This window comes from Lolium rigidum, chromosome 3, assembly GCF_022539505.1.
Source record: "Lolium rigidum isolate FL_2022 chromosome 3, APGP_CSIRO_Lrig_0.1, whole genome shotgun sequence".
In the NCBI taxonomy this organism is placed as follows: Eukaryota; Viridiplantae; Streptophyta; class Magnoliopsida; order Poales; family Poaceae; genus Lolium; species Lolium rigidum.
In genome coordinates, this window is record NC_061510.1 from 288,694,606 (window position 1) to 288,709,823 (window position 15,218).

The 15,218-nt window shown below is 53.8% G+C and overlaps 3 protein-coding genes across 4 annotated transcripts; 1 reads left to right on the forward strand and 2 right to left on the reverse strand.

Annotated features, from left to right (window-relative positions):
• Window positions 1–346: 346 nt before the first annotated feature.
• On the reverse strand, window positions 347–652 carry LOC124701552. Its single transcript, XM_047233635.1, has one exon. The coding sequence runs from the start codon at window positions 650–652 to the stop codon at window positions 347–349; it is 306 nt and encodes a 101-aa protein (XP_047089591.1).
• A 1,875-nt stretch (window positions 653–2,527) lies between these two features.
• Window positions 2,528–3,508, reverse strand: LOC124699636. Its single transcript, XM_047231907.1, has one exon. The coding sequence runs from the start codon at window positions 3,494–3,496 to the stop codon at window positions 2,654–2,656; it is 843 nt and encodes a 280-aa protein (XP_047087863.1). The 5' UTR covers window positions 3,497–3,508; the 3' UTR covers window positions 2,528–2,653.
• Window positions 3,509–6,795: 3,287 nt separating this feature from the next.
• LOC124699638 (leucine-rich repeat receptor-like serine/threonine-protein kinase RGI4) lies at window positions 6,796–8,665 on the forward strand. 2 transcript variants are annotated; one of them, XM_047231909.1, is made up of 2 exons: window positions 6,879–7,058; window positions 7,168–8,665. In XM_047231909.1, exons 1-2 carry the CDS (start codon window positions 6,967–6,969, stop codon window positions 8,573–8,575), a joined length of 1,500 nt encoding a protein of 499 aa, XP_047087865.1. In that variant the 5' UTR covers window positions 6,879–6,966; the 3' UTR covers window positions 8,576–8,665. The 2 variants fall into 2 exon arrangements, with proteins under 2 accessions (XP_047087864.1, XP_047087865.1); XM_047231908.1 differs by having other exon boundaries at window positions 6,796–8,665.
• Window positions 8,666–15,218: the final 6,553 nt, after the last annotated feature.

Genomic DNA, 15,218 nt, shown 5'->3' on the forward strand with positions numbered 1-15,218 from the left:
CTGGGCCCGAGCCTTTGGTCGCGGTTCGCCACACGAACCGCGACTAAAGACCCCATTAGTCGCGGTTCCTTTACCTTCGCGACTTATGGGGCTTCCCGGAAGCCTGTTTTTCTACCAGTGCTACAAACATACATATCCACTCGATATTGCAACGCGTATCGTTTTTCATTTGAAAGAATGTAACACACTAAGATCCCTCCTATATTCTCTATGATGAAGACTTTTACTCAGCAACAGATTTAATCAACATTACAACGATTACATCCTCTTCGGTAGTGGAAAGAGTTTAATCCTCTTACATACATGGCAAGTAGCTAGCGGTATCTCACAGCGAAATCAGTCTCGATCACGAGCCAGGCGAGTTGCGCGATACAATGCTGCCGCCGCCGGCCGGCGCCACGGCGCGGTCGCCGGAGCGCGTGGTGACGCACCGGTAGACGCAGGTGACGAGCCAGAAAGCCCACGGGAGCGCGACGAGCGACAGGCCGACGGCGGGGATCCATGCGGGCGACTCCGCCGGCGGCAGCACGACGTAGGCCACGAGGCACCCGCCGCCGCCGAGCACGGCCAGGAGCAGCAGCACCGTCACCACCCACACCAAGACGCAGCCCGCCGGCCGCCCGCACTGCTCCCCCTGCTGGGGCGGCGCCATCGATCGTTGGATCGGAGCTTAAGAGAACGCAAGCGCGGCGTGGAGGGACGCCGAGACGCGCGTCAGTGAGAGCAAGACGAGGGCGGCGTGCATCGGCAGTGGCCGGCCGGCGTCGATCAATGGCCTCCGGTGCTCACCTTGTTGCCTTCGGCCTGTTCGTGGACCAGGAACAGAGCGAAATGTGCAAAAGCTCTGATCTGTGATGATGTTTTCCTTTTTGTGGATTGAAGAATGGAAGAGGAGATCGATCGACAGGGGAAAGCGCAAACCAGGGTGGCCAAAACGGAAGGAGTGGTGAAGAGAAAATGGTGGCGATTTAGCAGTTCACACTCCATAATAAGCCAAAGTTTTCGCAACTTAAAACACACAAAAAAAGACATAAATAATGTCAAAGAATCTGAAAAAGAACATATGTGTGCCATGTTAAATATCGTAAAAAATATTTTTGGTGTGTGTATAGAAAACACACTTGTTGCTTAAGAAATTGTTTTTACAACAAAGAATTTTGTTTTTTTATGGAAACACTACATCTTTTTCTTTCTTCATGAAAGTTTGCAGATCTTTAAAAAAAATTAACACATACAATGTAAAGAAGCATATGCACTGGTTTTCATTAAATTTATTGTTCACATCCGGAGAACATTTTTTGCGGGGGCGGTGGGAGCGTTCCAACCAGGAGTTTTTTCTCGGCCGGTATTTCTGGAATCTCGCCAGTAACCAGTTTTACAAGATAAAATTCCCTCGTATTCATATAATTTGCTCAAATTTAAATTATTTTAACAAATGTTGGACGAATTTGTAAATTCTTTTGAAAAATCATGGGCCCTATTTTGACCGGTATTTTCGATAATCGGAAATTTCATTGCCCACCGGTAATTTTACCCCAAGGAGAAAAAAAAAACCTAGTTACAGAAGTTGTCCAACAACTTGACACTCTTGGATTCAGATATAGATTTATTGCCGGGGTAGGAAACCTACCCAACATGTCTAATGCCAATGTTGGCGACATGTTTTCCTTTTGAAGAGCGCATCATAGCTCCTTTTCCCTCCCGATGCTCTAGGTGAAAACCCTTGATCCCCTCGGAACGGGTGGCGACTGAACTTCATTTGTTGTACCCTTCCTGAAGGCTTCCTCTTGGAGCCCACGGTGTGTCTCACTGAGGATATGTTTGGCAGTGATGGTGTTGCTTCTTGGAAGCGATGTCTACGATGGTGATATTCTGGTCTCAGTGAGGTGTAGTGTCTATTGGTGCGATGGTGAACTCTATCCGCTGAAGTGGGTGTCTCTTGTTCGACCATGGACATGACTTCCCTCCAGTGACAGAGAGAAGACCGAAGTTGGCGTCTCTTGTTTGACCATGGACAAGACTTCCCTCCAGACAGAGAGAAGGCGAGACAAAACTGCCTTGGCGGCAAACATGTACTTATCGGTGTAGTTCTCCTTAGGAGTCTCTTGCTTTCTGCATACCCAGTTGACCCTTTTTTACTTTCCGTGCCTTGTTCGCTAGGTGTTTCTAGCTTTATCTTGTGTTTGTTAGGCTTTTGATTATAATCTGGATCAACATTACTTTTTTTGACCTTTTAGTGTTCTAAGTTCAAAAGTCTAGTAAAGTAAAAAATATATCTTTATGTATCCTTAAATCATATAAGAGAGTTCTGATGCCCTAGTATTTTTCGCCAATTTGGCGTTATTAATTTAACGTCGCCTTCAGATTTTTTTTAAAATTGCATAGGGCATGTACTGCAAGTGCTGTACATGAACAATTTCAGCGTAAAACAGGTCAGCTGAGATATGATAACATGTACTGCAAGTCTGCAATCACACATTTGTCCACTCATGATAACGTTGGCCACTACTTACATTTACAGCTCAAGCAAACAAGAACATAATAAACAAGAAAGAGCCAAACAATGGAGATACATCGAAAACAGGCTCCATCCAAATCACACACAAACAGCCACATCCTGCGTGGTGAGCACAAATCACAGCCAGTGATCACCCTAACACACGCTGGAAAGATCGCCACTGTCCTTGGTGCTCTTCCTCCTGGAGAAACTCTTGGAGAAGAGGATGTCACCGATGAGGGGGACGATTGGCTTCACCTTCTGCGCCTTCCTCCTCCTACCACCGGGTAGGTTGTCGTCATCGTCAAACTCGCCGAGGCTCAGAGCGTGGCTGAACGATGGCAGGTACTCGCTGCTGTACATACCAGACTTCTCGGCCCAGCGCTCGCTCCGCAGCATCGCCGCCGACGTCACGTCGGTGTCTCCCCCGATGCTGCGCCGCACCGCTGCAGACGCCTTGTCCGCCTCAATCTCGGCCAGCCTCGAGAGGCCTCGGTGGAGCTGCGCGTTGAGGCTGGCCACGGCCATCTCCATCTCGGTACCCCTCTTCCTAAGCTGCACCACCTCCCTTCTCGTGTCGGCCACATCCGCCTCCAGCTTCTTGATGGAGCTCATGATCGCGAGCCCAGCTTCCTCATCTTGGCGATCATGCTCACCTTCGTCATCATCATCGTCATATCCCGATCGCGGCGATGCGAACGATGGCGGCGAGGAGGGTGCAGAGTACATAGGCACAATAGCAGCTGTTGCTTCTGACTCTGGCTCTGCTTCTACCTCTGCCATTGCATTTGGAGAAAGGGTGATGGCACTGCTGCTACTACTATCTTCAAGCTTGGCATTAGGGGTGGCATTGGCATGAGAGTTGGCAATGGCAACAGCATTGCTACTGTATCTAGAGTTGGTCTCCCCGACGAGGATGCGCTCGCCGAACACCGCAACAGCCTCCTTCACGGACCGGAAAGGGCGGGCTGTGTCAACCTCGACACGGTCAGATGCCATAGCTGTGCTTTGTCAAGGATTTGGACTGCAACAAACATCCACGAGCTCGTGGAGGTTATATGAAGGGAGAAGCTGGTTTCTTTGCTTCCACTTCAGTAGCACACAGGCCACCAGCTAGCAGCTAGTCCCAAGCAACCAGTTTCCCAGTAGCAACAAGCAAGAACCATGACTTGCCACCTAAAAGAAGTCACAGAAAACTCCCAAGACTGGTGTAGAAAAATTTGCAGGAGTGGAGCTGAAGCAGGGATGCTTTGCGGGCACTCTTAGCTGGCTGGCCCCAGGCAGAGCATCACGGTAACAACTGCTGTCAGAGAAACATACAGCAGAACAGAAATTCCGGTGTCATGCGAGTGGTTGGGAGAAATCATAGTTTTTTCAGTTGGGGCATGGAGTTCTCAAAGTAGAAAGGAGCCTTGTAACAAACTGCTATGCCATGGAAACAAGAAACATGATTCTGACTGAGATGGCCAATGTTACATGACGCAGAAGCAGAGAAAATCAGGTAAAAAAGTACCTACTATTTCTAGCGTCTGCTGTTGATGTCGCAACCTGCTAAAGTAATAACGGAATGAATTAGCCTTGAAACATACATGTGGAACTAAGCTAAAAAAGGTTTGGTTCTAGATTTGTTTTCCACTAGAGGAGCGGCATTTATGTGGCATCAGTGATCATACGAGGGTTCAAGTGCTAAATTGTTGTGTTTCTCACAAAAACAAAATACTTTTAGGAAGCAATTACTATCTCTATAAAAATCAACAGTAAAGACTGTTCTGAAAGTAGATGCTTCAAACTACTCCCTCCGGTCGGTTTAAATCGACGCGGAGGAGAGCCAAACTTAGCCTATCCCATATGTAAACCTGCGTCAATTAAAGAAGGTCAGAGGTAGTAATTGTTAAATTAAGGAGACAAATCATATTGCACAAGTCCAGCAATTTATCACATGATCTGATGGCTGTCGCCAATCAAATACTACGGGAAACTAGGTCCTAAATCCTCAGCAATCTTCTGGATGCATTAAACTTGCGCCTTTACTAAACAGTCATTCACCCCTAAAAATAATAAACAGTCATTCAATTATAAGGTATCATTGCATAGCACAATATACATCAATATCTTCAAAACAACAAATATACAAAGCAGCGGTGGTGAAACAAAGCAGCTTATCTTATTTCCTCTAGTTCAATGTATCGTGAACACCAACCAAACTTTCAGAGTTGGCAAAAGTTGCAATTAAGACATTCTACAGGTACTGAAAATAGAACCTAATGCTGTCACAGACTTGGGAACTTATCGTATTTTATTTTTAGAGAATTTCTTTTAATATGAACGAAAATGAAACATGTGTTATTAAATAATCCTAATAGCGGACACATCTTAAATTGCCAGGTTAAGGCCACCAGGCATGTCAACACTGTTAATCTCATCACTCATTTCTTCGATCCCACAAAAAAAATAGTTTTTCCTCAAGACAGTTGTTCAAAAAAGACATGCATGTTCAGAAAATATATAAAAAACTGTAAATAATGTACATTATGCAACAATAAGGCTACTGCCAGATATTTGTGCAAATATACGTTCATTTATGTGTTGTAAAAAAAGTTTTTTTAGTGAACACATATAACTGCTATATCAGCAATCTGCCCTTAATTTTCTATTTACCATCGGCATTGGCTTCTTTTTGTTTGAACTGGACCAAATCCATACCATTAGACAGGCACAGCTGAAAAAAAAGGTTAGATCGCGCTAGTCAGGCCCACTTGCTGGTGACATGAACGGAGTTCCACCTTGCGAGTTGACCAAGACACGATGAGTGCTACTCCCTCTGTTTCAAAATGATTGAAGTTCTAGTTTTGTCCTAACTCAAACTACTTTAAGTTTGACAAAGTTTATAGAAAATTATGTCAACATGTACGACACCAATTTTGTTTAATTTGATTCATCATACAGGCTCAGATTTAATGTTGCAGATGTTGCCAGGTTTCCCTATAAATTTGGTCAAACTTTCAATCATTTTAAAACGGAGGGAGTACTAATCTGAGGCTGTCAGGCTTGCCACACCGGATCGTGAATGGTATTAATAAGCCAAGTGGCAGCGACACCCCATCTGCCTCTTCATTAGAGCATGTCTAACAGGCCCCGTATTTCGCTGCCCCGTATAAGGCTCTAATTTCGCCCCGTATCGAAAAACTGCTCCATTTCGAGCCATGCCGTCTAGCAGACCCCGTATTTCGCCCCGTATTTTCAAAAATTAAAACCCCGGGAAGTTCATCTTCATTGATCATAGTAGGGAGCATACACACATTTTGATCATATACTACGGATCGTACTACGGATCATGCTACTTAACCTACCTCTACTCGTCCGGGATGACGTAGGGGATGAAGGCGATCCTCGCCGCCTCCTCCCGCGCCTCCCGGGCCTCCCGCGCTGCCGCGCCTCGAACTCCCGGACGGCGGCGATGGCCGCCGCCCTCCTCCTCGCTCCGCCGCCGCTTTCTCGGCGGCATCCGCCTCGGACAAGGCGACCGCACGGCGGTAGGCCGCCTCCTCTTCCTCCTCTTCCGCCGCCGCCGCTTCCTCCTCGCCGCCTCCGCTTCCTCCGCCGCCGCCGCCGCTGCCGATGGTCGCCCTCCATTCCGCCAACGCCGCGCGGTCGCGCGGCCCACCGCGCGCGCCATTTCTCGAACGCCTCGCCGCTCATCGGCCTGAGCGGCGGGTCCCGCTTGTACCACCGCCCACCCGCGGCGAACTCGCGGAGCCGGGTCCGGCACGTACGGCGCGCCGGCGTACTTGCAGGCCGCGCGACGGCCGCCGGCGGCCGAGAGTTTGCACTCCGGCCGCCACGCTTCTCTACGGTGTCCGGCGAGCGGGATCGCTTCGATCCGCTCGCCGGCGAGGACCTCTCGCGGCGGCGGGAGTCCATCCTAGCTTTTGGGGTGGAATGCGTGGCGGGGGAGCGGCTGATTGCTCGCCGGAGCGGGGAGGAGGAGGCGGCGGCGCGCGGCGGAGCTAGGGTTGCGAGTGAGGGGTTAACCCCTCACTCGCACCTGCGCCCACTATATGTACGGGGCGACGGGGCCGATTTCCCTGGGCCCCGTATTCCGCCGAAACGGGGCGGCCCGAATACGGGGCCTGCTAGACGGCCCAAACCGCGCCTGCCCCGTATGTCGCCGGAATTTTACGGGGTGGGCGGGTTATACGGGGCCTGTTAGACATGCTCTTAATAATATCTTCCTTTCTGTACAGTTGCTTCTTCTACCTGTTTCCTTCTCAATTGCAGCACCTGCAAACAAAAGAAGTAATCATGGAGAAGAGCAGGTATGGCTCATGTTCTTACTATGGGTTACTGCTACCACTGCTGTTTCTCTCCCTCTCTGATATGTCCATGGCCGACGTGCAATCACCACGGCTAAGCAAAGCTCAAGAAAGCACCATGAGGAAACTTTCAAGCATGGTTTCTAATATGGCCCCATGGACCAGCTGGAACACAAGCGACTCCAACCCGTGCCTGTGGAGTGGGGTCACTTGCTCTGTGCCGTCCCAGCACTCCGGTTCTTCTGCAGGTGTGCTCGACCTCTCAATGTCTGCCTTTGGCCTGTCCGATTCCACTGCACTTGCCTCCTCCATATGCTCTCTTGATACTTTGCAATCTTTGGATCTCTCGAAAAACAGATTCACCGATTTTCCACAACAATTGGCGTCATGCCCCTTGGGTGCAAGACTGCGCGTGCTCAATTTGAGCAACGCCCAGGTGGCTGGTCCGCTTGATGACTTCTCTGGTTTCCAGAAACTGGAGGTTCTGGATTTCTCCTTCAGTTATCTGAATGGAAGTGTCGACAGACAGCTGAGTTATTTGCCCCGATTGAGAATCTTGAACCTTAGTTACAATAGACTTGATGGTGACCTCCCCACAAATATGGCCCACTCTTTGGAGGAACTTGTGTTATCCAATAATCAGTTCAGCGGTCAGGTTCCAGTGGGTTTATTCCGGTACAAGAATCTCACTCTGTTGGATCTCAGCCAGAATAATCTGGCAGGTGACGTGCCGGATGAGTTCTTCAAGCTCTTCAATCTTCAGACTTTGCTCCTTACAGGCAATGATCTGGGTGGCATGATACCAGGCAGCTTGTCGAGTGTGACAACATTAGCTCATTGTGCAGCTGACCAGAACAACTTCAGTGGCTCCATACCAAGTGGAATCACCAAGAATGTAAAGGTGTTGGATTTGAGTTACAATATGCTAAGTGGTGACATACCTTCTGATCTATTCTTGGCTCCAGGTTTGCATACCGTTGATCTCACTAGCAACATGCTTGAAGGGCACATCCCGCGAGGATTCTCTCGCAGCCTCTCTCGCCTTCATCTTGGAGGGAACATGCTCAACGGTAGCATCCCAAGCTCGATTGGTGACGCCTCAAGCTTGTCCTATCTTGACTTGGAGAATAATTACTTGGTGGGAGGTATACCCTTGCAGGTTGGCAAATGCAATAAATTGGTTCTCTTGAATCTGGCAAGCAATGAGTTGAATGGTGCATTGCCCACTGAGATCGGCAAACTTAGTAGCCTTAGAATATTGAACCTTAGCCAAAACTCATTTGCTGGCGCCATTCCAACTTCAATCGGCTCTTTGCAGTATCTTACTGAACTTGATCTTGCGGACAATGAGCTTACTGGTTTCATCCCCACCATGCCAATCTCCTTGGGTCCGGTTCTGAATCTAAGTCACAACCATCTCAGTGGGTCCATCCCTTCAGACATTGGCTCTTTACTTGTCTTGCAGATTCTTGATCTTTCTTACAACAGCTTGTCTGGTCAGATACCATCATCGCTTGCCGTTATGCCAATGCTGACACAATTGGTGATTTCTTATAATCAGCTCTCTGGATCTCTTCCAATATTTACATTTAACCAGGCGGCAGTCGATTCCACCGGAAATCCTGATCTTACAAGTATTGACAAAGTTCCAGAGATGACGGAAGATAACAAGTCAGGTATTTGGGTTGCAGCAGTTTCATTTGTAGTATGCTTCGTCATCTCTTTCTATGGGGATGGGATCAGAAACGGATGGTTCACAGGTTGAAGGAGCAACTATCTGACTACTTCCCGCTGCATGCAAAACCCGATGCCAAGCCCTGGATGCATGTAATATTTATTGTTAGGACAAAACAAACTAATGTTTGTGTAAGCAATAAATATTGAATCGAAGTTTATCCCTTTTCTTTCCACATACTAGTTGAACTGCAGCAGAATATTCAGTTTCCTGCAGAAGATCGGTTGGGAGAGTGTATATGTAGATGAATAAGTTACTATCACAGATATTCTTGCAGTGTTCGTTTAGATAACATTCATCGCGGTGTAGTACTGTAGTCATTGCAAGTTGGGAGGCAGAATGACACCAATGCTGTTCAAGCTAAAAAAAATCACAATACATCTATTACTAAATTCATACTCAGCTCGAACAATTACATAGATCTAATTTTACTAAACACACTTTTACAATGCTAGGCTACCCCAACTTGCTTGGCAAAAAGCCTTTGTTGTTAATGTTGTTCTACACTTTTACATAGCTATAGATAATTAGAGCCGATTCCCAGAGCAAGAAAAACACTACGCAACTTGAATGGCATATATGAATTGAGCGATCAATGAAACACAAATTCCACACCGGATGAAAGGAAAATTATTACCAGTTGAAGCTTTTGGGTGATCTGGTTGTTCCGTAAATCTCAACGAACTTCTAATTGATTACTTCAACTGAGAACAATTCATCAGTATTCTCGTGGATAATTAACAAAATGATTAAAAATCACGTTCATATTTAGGCAGGAATGATCTAAGTGAACAAAAAAATGGAGATGTACAAAGGGTACTACATGCCACATGGAGATTCTTAAATCTGGTGAGGAGAGGATCTGCTCTGATCGAATCATCTCTTCCCAACCTGAAGCAATCAAAGAAAGCCTACCTACGAGCAGCGCGCAGATGGGCCCATTACACGTTTCAGAAGGGGGGATGGGAGGAAATACCTCACCCTGTTCGCCGTACATCGCTGCATCAGGAGTCAGGACGGCGTGTGGTCGCGCCGCGCAGCAGCGACGGCGCGGCGAGAGGAGTGGGCGGCGTCATCGGTGAAGAGAGCAGGGAGGCATTGGTTGGCGGCGGAGACGGCGGCGTGTAGAGCCAGCGGGGTTGCGGTGGAAAGAGAGGCCGAGAGCGTGTACGTGCCACGTCATCCGAAAGCACTTCTCTTACTCCCAATCTTCTCCCAGCCGGTTGGGATTTTTCCGGCGTTGGGAACGACGGAAAACGGAAACCCTACGGCGCCAATCCGTCCGCCTCAGGCACTCCTCCAATTCTCCAACCCGGCGAGCTCGCGGCCGGTACACCCGTTTCTGCGGTGGGACGCCTGCACTCCTCGGGGAGAAATCCGTGAGTCCCCTTTATCGAACATCATTGCTCATGTTTTGCTGCCTTCTATCACGCAATGCTTCGGTAGATTTGGGCATTTGGTAGAAACAAAATCAGTTCGTAGCGCCGATGGTATCCCAACATGTCCAGAGGAGGGTTCTGACCATCTTCTTGGCTCCACTGAACAGCGTGCAGCTTTCAAGGTTACACATGATTGTCGAAGGCTCGAAGCCTCGGTCAGTGTTTCCATGAATTTCTGATCCTTGAAGTGCCGCTGTGTACTGCCTGTTATGACCGGCCTGACGTATTCCAGGAGGGGGCCAACCTTGGGCCCAATTAGGGGCTTAGCCCATTTAGTTTATCTATTTTTCAGCTCATAAATACTAGTTGTAATCGTGCGTGAAGGATTAAGCAATAATCAGAATATTATTGCCGACTCCCAAAGGAGTCGGTCTCTCCAAACCCTAGCCGCCGCGCCGCCCTTGGCCGCCGCCACGTCTCCCCTGCCGCCGCCGCCCTCTTCCCCGGCCGCGACAGCCCTCCCTCCTTCCCCTACAATCTACGCCCTAGACACGGCAGGACCCGAGCTCCTACCAACTTGGTATCAGATAGCTCTTGTTCGATCATGTCGTCGCCACCGCCCGCGTCTACTTCGCCGGCCGGCCAGCTGGCCGCTTCCACGACCACCACCACCTCCGTCGCCGCCGTCACGTCGCCATCCGCCCCGCCACCGACTCCCGCCGCCTACACTCCCGAGCAGATGAGCGGGGTCATCAACGACCTCGTCACCGCCGTCCATCCGGCTGTACCTGATCGGCTCCCAGGGGTCGCCAGCGCCGATGTAGCCGCCCACCGCCACCACCGCAGCGCCCGCACCCTGGCTGCCCGCGCTCCCCGGACCCCGGCGTGACGATGCTGCCGTCCCCGACCCCACCGGGCCGGCCCCCACCTCCGCGAGCGGTGTCCCTATCCAGCAGGTTCGCTTTCCCCCGTCGCCATCACCGCTGCCGGCGTGGATCACCGCGTCGTCGTCGCCCTCGCCGGTCTACTCCGTGGCCGGGGACCCACCAATGCCCACACTTCCGGACGCCGCAGCCGCAGGGTACGCGGAACCCTCCGCCGGCCGCGCCGCGCCATCCGCCCAGGGCGTCGCTGCACCGACACCGCCCCGCTTCGCCAAGCTCGACTTCGCCACCTTCGACGGCTCGGAGGACCCCCTCAACTGGCTCAACCAGTGCGAGCAGTTCTTCCGGGGACAGCGCACCCTCGCGTCCGACCGCACTTGGCTGGCCTCCTACCACCTCCGGGGCGCCGCACAGACGTGGTACTATTCCCTCGAACAGGACGAGGGCGGCATGCCCCCATGGGACCGCTTCAGGGAGCTCTGTCTCCTCCGCTTTGGGCCGCCAATTCGCGGGAGCCGGTTGGCGGAGCTTGGGCGACTGCCCTTCACGACCATGGTCCAGGACTTCGCGGAGCGCTTCCAGGCTCTCGCTTGCCACGCCCCGGGCGTGACGGGCCAGCAACGCGTGGAGCTCTTCATCGGTGGACTGCCGGACCATATTCGGGTGGACGTGGAGCTTCAGGCTCCCCAGGACCTCCAGACAGCGATGCATTACGCCCGCGCCTACGAGCGTCGCGCCCAGGCAATGCCGCCCGGACCACCGAGCCGCGGAGGCCGCCCGGCCGCTCGACCACCGCCGCCGGCCGCACGGCCAGACCGGCCCAACCTAACCGCGCCAACGACCCCTGCCCCGGCTGCGACACGGACGTTCAGGCGGCTCACCCCGGCTGAGCAGCTCGAGCGCCGCCGCCTCGGCCTGTGCTTCAACTGCGACGAGCCCTATGCACCCGGCCACATCTGCCCCCGCCTCTTCTATTTGGAGACGGTCGATGACTTCGAGGCAGACACACCCGCCGAGCCATCGGCGCCGCCCGAGCCCGCCACCACGACCGCGCCGGCCACCGCCTTCGTGGTCTCTCTCCACGCCCTAGCGGGTATCCGCCACGAGCGCACTATGCTCCTGCCGGTGACGATCTGCGGCGAGAACCTGGTGGCTCTCGTGGACACGGGCTCCACGCATAACTTCCTGCCGGCGACCACCATGCGCCGCTTAGCCCTCCAGCAATCGGGCGGTGCTCACCTCCGCGTCACAGTGGCTAACGGTGACCGCCTGCAGTGCCATGGCCTGGCGCAGCACGTTCCTCTCACCATCGGCGACGAGCACTTCACCATCACATGCGCCGGCATCGACTTGGGCTGCTTCGACTTCATCCTCGGCATCGACTTCCTCCGGACCCTCGGCCCCATCCTATGGGACTTCGACACCCTCACGATGACCTTCTGGCGCCAGGGCCGCCGCGGCCAGTGGGAGTGTATTGGGGGCACCGCTCCGGCCCCGCAGCTTCAGCTCGCCACGACCGACGCCGAGGCCGAGCATCCCCTCTTGACACACCTCCTGCAGCAGCATGGCGCCCTCTTCGACGAGCCGCAGGGACTAACGCCGGTTTGGGTGTACGATCATCGTATCCACCTCTTCCCGGACACGGCCCCGGTCGCGGTGCGGCCCTATCGCTATCCCAAGCTGCAGAAGGACGAGTTGGAGCGGCAGTGCGCGCTCATGCTAGCCGCCGGCATCATTCGGATCTCCACGTCACCATTCTCGGCGCCGGTCCTTCTCGTCCGCAAGTCGTACGGTACGTGGCGCTTCTGCATCGACTACCGCGCCCTCAACGCGCTGACACTGAAGGATAAGTTCCCAATTCCGGTGGTGGACGAGCTCTTCGACGAGCTCCACGGGGCGCGCTTCTTCACCAAGCTCGACTTACGGTCGGGCTACCATCAGGTGCGCATGCACCCGGAGGATATCGCCAAGACGGCGTTCCGGACTCACCACGGCCACTTCGAGTTCTTGGTGATGCCTTTCGGCCTCAGCAACGCCCCCGCGACATTCCAGGATCTCATGAACGATGTCCTTCGCCCCTACTTACGCCGGTTTGTGCTTGTTTTTTTTGATGACATCCTCATCTACAGCACCTCTTGGGCGGAGCACCTGCAGCACATCGCCATCGTCTTCAACGAGCTTCGAGCGCACCATCTTCACCTTAAGCGCTCGAAGTGCTCGTTCGGGACGTCATCGGTTGCCTACCTCGGCCACGTCATCTCCGCCGAGGGGGTGGCCATGGATGCGGACAAGGTGGCCGCCGTCGCGGCCTGGCCTGTACCGCACTCGCCGCGCGCCTTGCGCGGCTTTCTGGGCCTCGCCGGCTACTACCGGAAGTTTATCCGGGACTACGGCCTCATCGCGGCACCGCTCACGCGCCTGCTGCATCGCGACGGTTTCGCTTGGGACGACGAGGCTACTGCGGCATTCGAGGCCCTGAAGGGGCCCCTCACGACGGGCCCCGTTCTGCAGATGCCGGACTTCACCCGCCCCTTCATCCTGGACTGCGACGCATCCGGGGTGGGGTTCGGCGCTGTGCTACACCAGGGCGATGGGCCTCTCGCCTACTTCAGCCGCCCCTTCGCCGCGCGCCATCTCAAGCTCGCCGCTTACGAGCAGGAGCTCATCGGTTTGGTGCAGGCTGTGCACCACTGGCGTCCATATCTTTGGGGGCGGTCGTTCCGGATTCGCACGGATCACTACAGCCTCAAGTTCCTGTTGGACTAGTGACTCTCGACGGTGCCGCAACATCAGTGGATCAGCAAGCTCTTCGGCTTCGACTTCACCGTCGAATACCGGCCTGATCGCCTCAATATGGTGGCGGATGCCCTGTCCCGGCGCGACACGGACCAGGATGAGGCGGACGACGGCTCCGAGGGGGCGGTGATGTGCCTCCGCTCCGGACCCTCCTTCGCCCTCTTCGACGCCATTCGCCGGGCAACCGAGGTGGCGGCCGACGCCCAGCTCCTGCGGCAGCAGTTGGAGACGGGCGAGTTGGCCGCACCATGGCGCGTGGCCGACGGCCTGCTTGTGCATGGGCGCCGCATATTCGTGCCCGACCACGATGACCTCCGCCATCAGGTGCTGTTGATGGCCCATTCTGCAGGCCATGAGGGCATTCAGAAGACCCTCCATCGTCTCCGCGCCGACTTCTATATCCCCGGTGATCGTAGCTTGGTCCGGGATTGGGTGCGTTCTTGTGTGACGTGTCAGCGCAACAAGATAGAGACCTTGCGGCCGGCTGGGATGTTGCAGCCGCTGGAGGTGCCTTCACAGGTGTGGTCCGATATCTCCATGGACTTCATTGAGGGCCTTCCCAAGGTGGGCGGCAAGTCAGTGATTCTCACGGTGGTTGACCGCTTCTCCAAGTATGCCCACTTCATCGCGCTTGGGCACCCATACACTGCGGCGTCCGTGGCTCGTGCCTTCTTCGACGGCATCGTCCGCCTCCACGGATTTCCAGCGTCGATTGACAGTGATCGCGACCCGGTATTCACAGGGCATGTGTGGCGCGACCTCTTTCGGTTGGCGGGGGTGAAACTTCGGTTTAGCAGCGCCTTCCACCCTCAGACGGACGGCCAGTCAGAGGTGGTCAACAAGGTCATCGCCATGTACCTTCGCTGTGTCACCGGGGACCGTCCGCGCGCCTGGGTGGACTGGCTGTCCTGGGCGGAGTACTGCTACAACACCTCTTTTCACTCAGCCCTGCGCGCCACGCCATTCGAGGTGGTCTACGGCCGTCCAGCGCCGCCCATTATACCGGTGGATTCGGCGACAGCCCGGACGGAGATAGCGGTTGAGCTCATTCGCACCCGCGACGAGGTGTTGGCCGAGGTGCGGCAGCGTCTCGTGCAGGCCCAGCAGTTGGCCAAGCACTACTACGATGGACATCATCGCGAGGTGGAGTATGCGGACGGTGATTGGGTGTGGCTGCGTCTCCTGCATCGCTCCACTCAGTCCTTGGACCCGCGCGCGAAGCGCAAGCTGGGTCCCCGCTACGCTGGGCCCTTCGTCGTCTTGGAGCGCGTGGGGACGCTCGCGTATCGTCTTCAGCTTCCGGCCGAGTCCCGCATCCACGACGTCTTCCATGTGGGGCTGTTGAAGCCTTACCGCGGTGATCCTCCTGCCGCGACACCAGCACTTCCTCCTATTGCGGATGGCCGGCTTCTTCCGAGTCCTGCAAAGGTGTTGCGGGCTCAGCTACGTCGAGGTGTTTGGTACTTGCTGGTTCAGTGGGAGGGACTGCCAGTGGAGGAGGCCACGTGGGAGCAGCGCGATGACTTCTCCCTCCACTATCCAGACTACCAGCTCGAGGACGAGCTGTTTGCGCAGGCGGGGAGAGATGTTATGACCGGCCTGAGCAATAATCAG

Coding starts and splice junctions, on each gene's coding strand:
- LOC124701552 (XM_047233635.1), bottom strand. CDS start 652: ATGGCGCCGCCCCAGCAGGGGGAGCAGTGCGGGCGGCCGGCGGGCTGC.
- LOC124699636 (XM_047231907.1), bottom strand. CDS start 3,496: ATGGCATCTGACCGTGTCGAGGTTGACACAGCCCGCCCTTTCCGGTCC.
- LOC124699638 (XM_047231908.1), top strand. CDS start 6,800: ATGGAGAAGAGCAGGTATGGCTCATGTTCTTACTATGGGTTACTGCTA.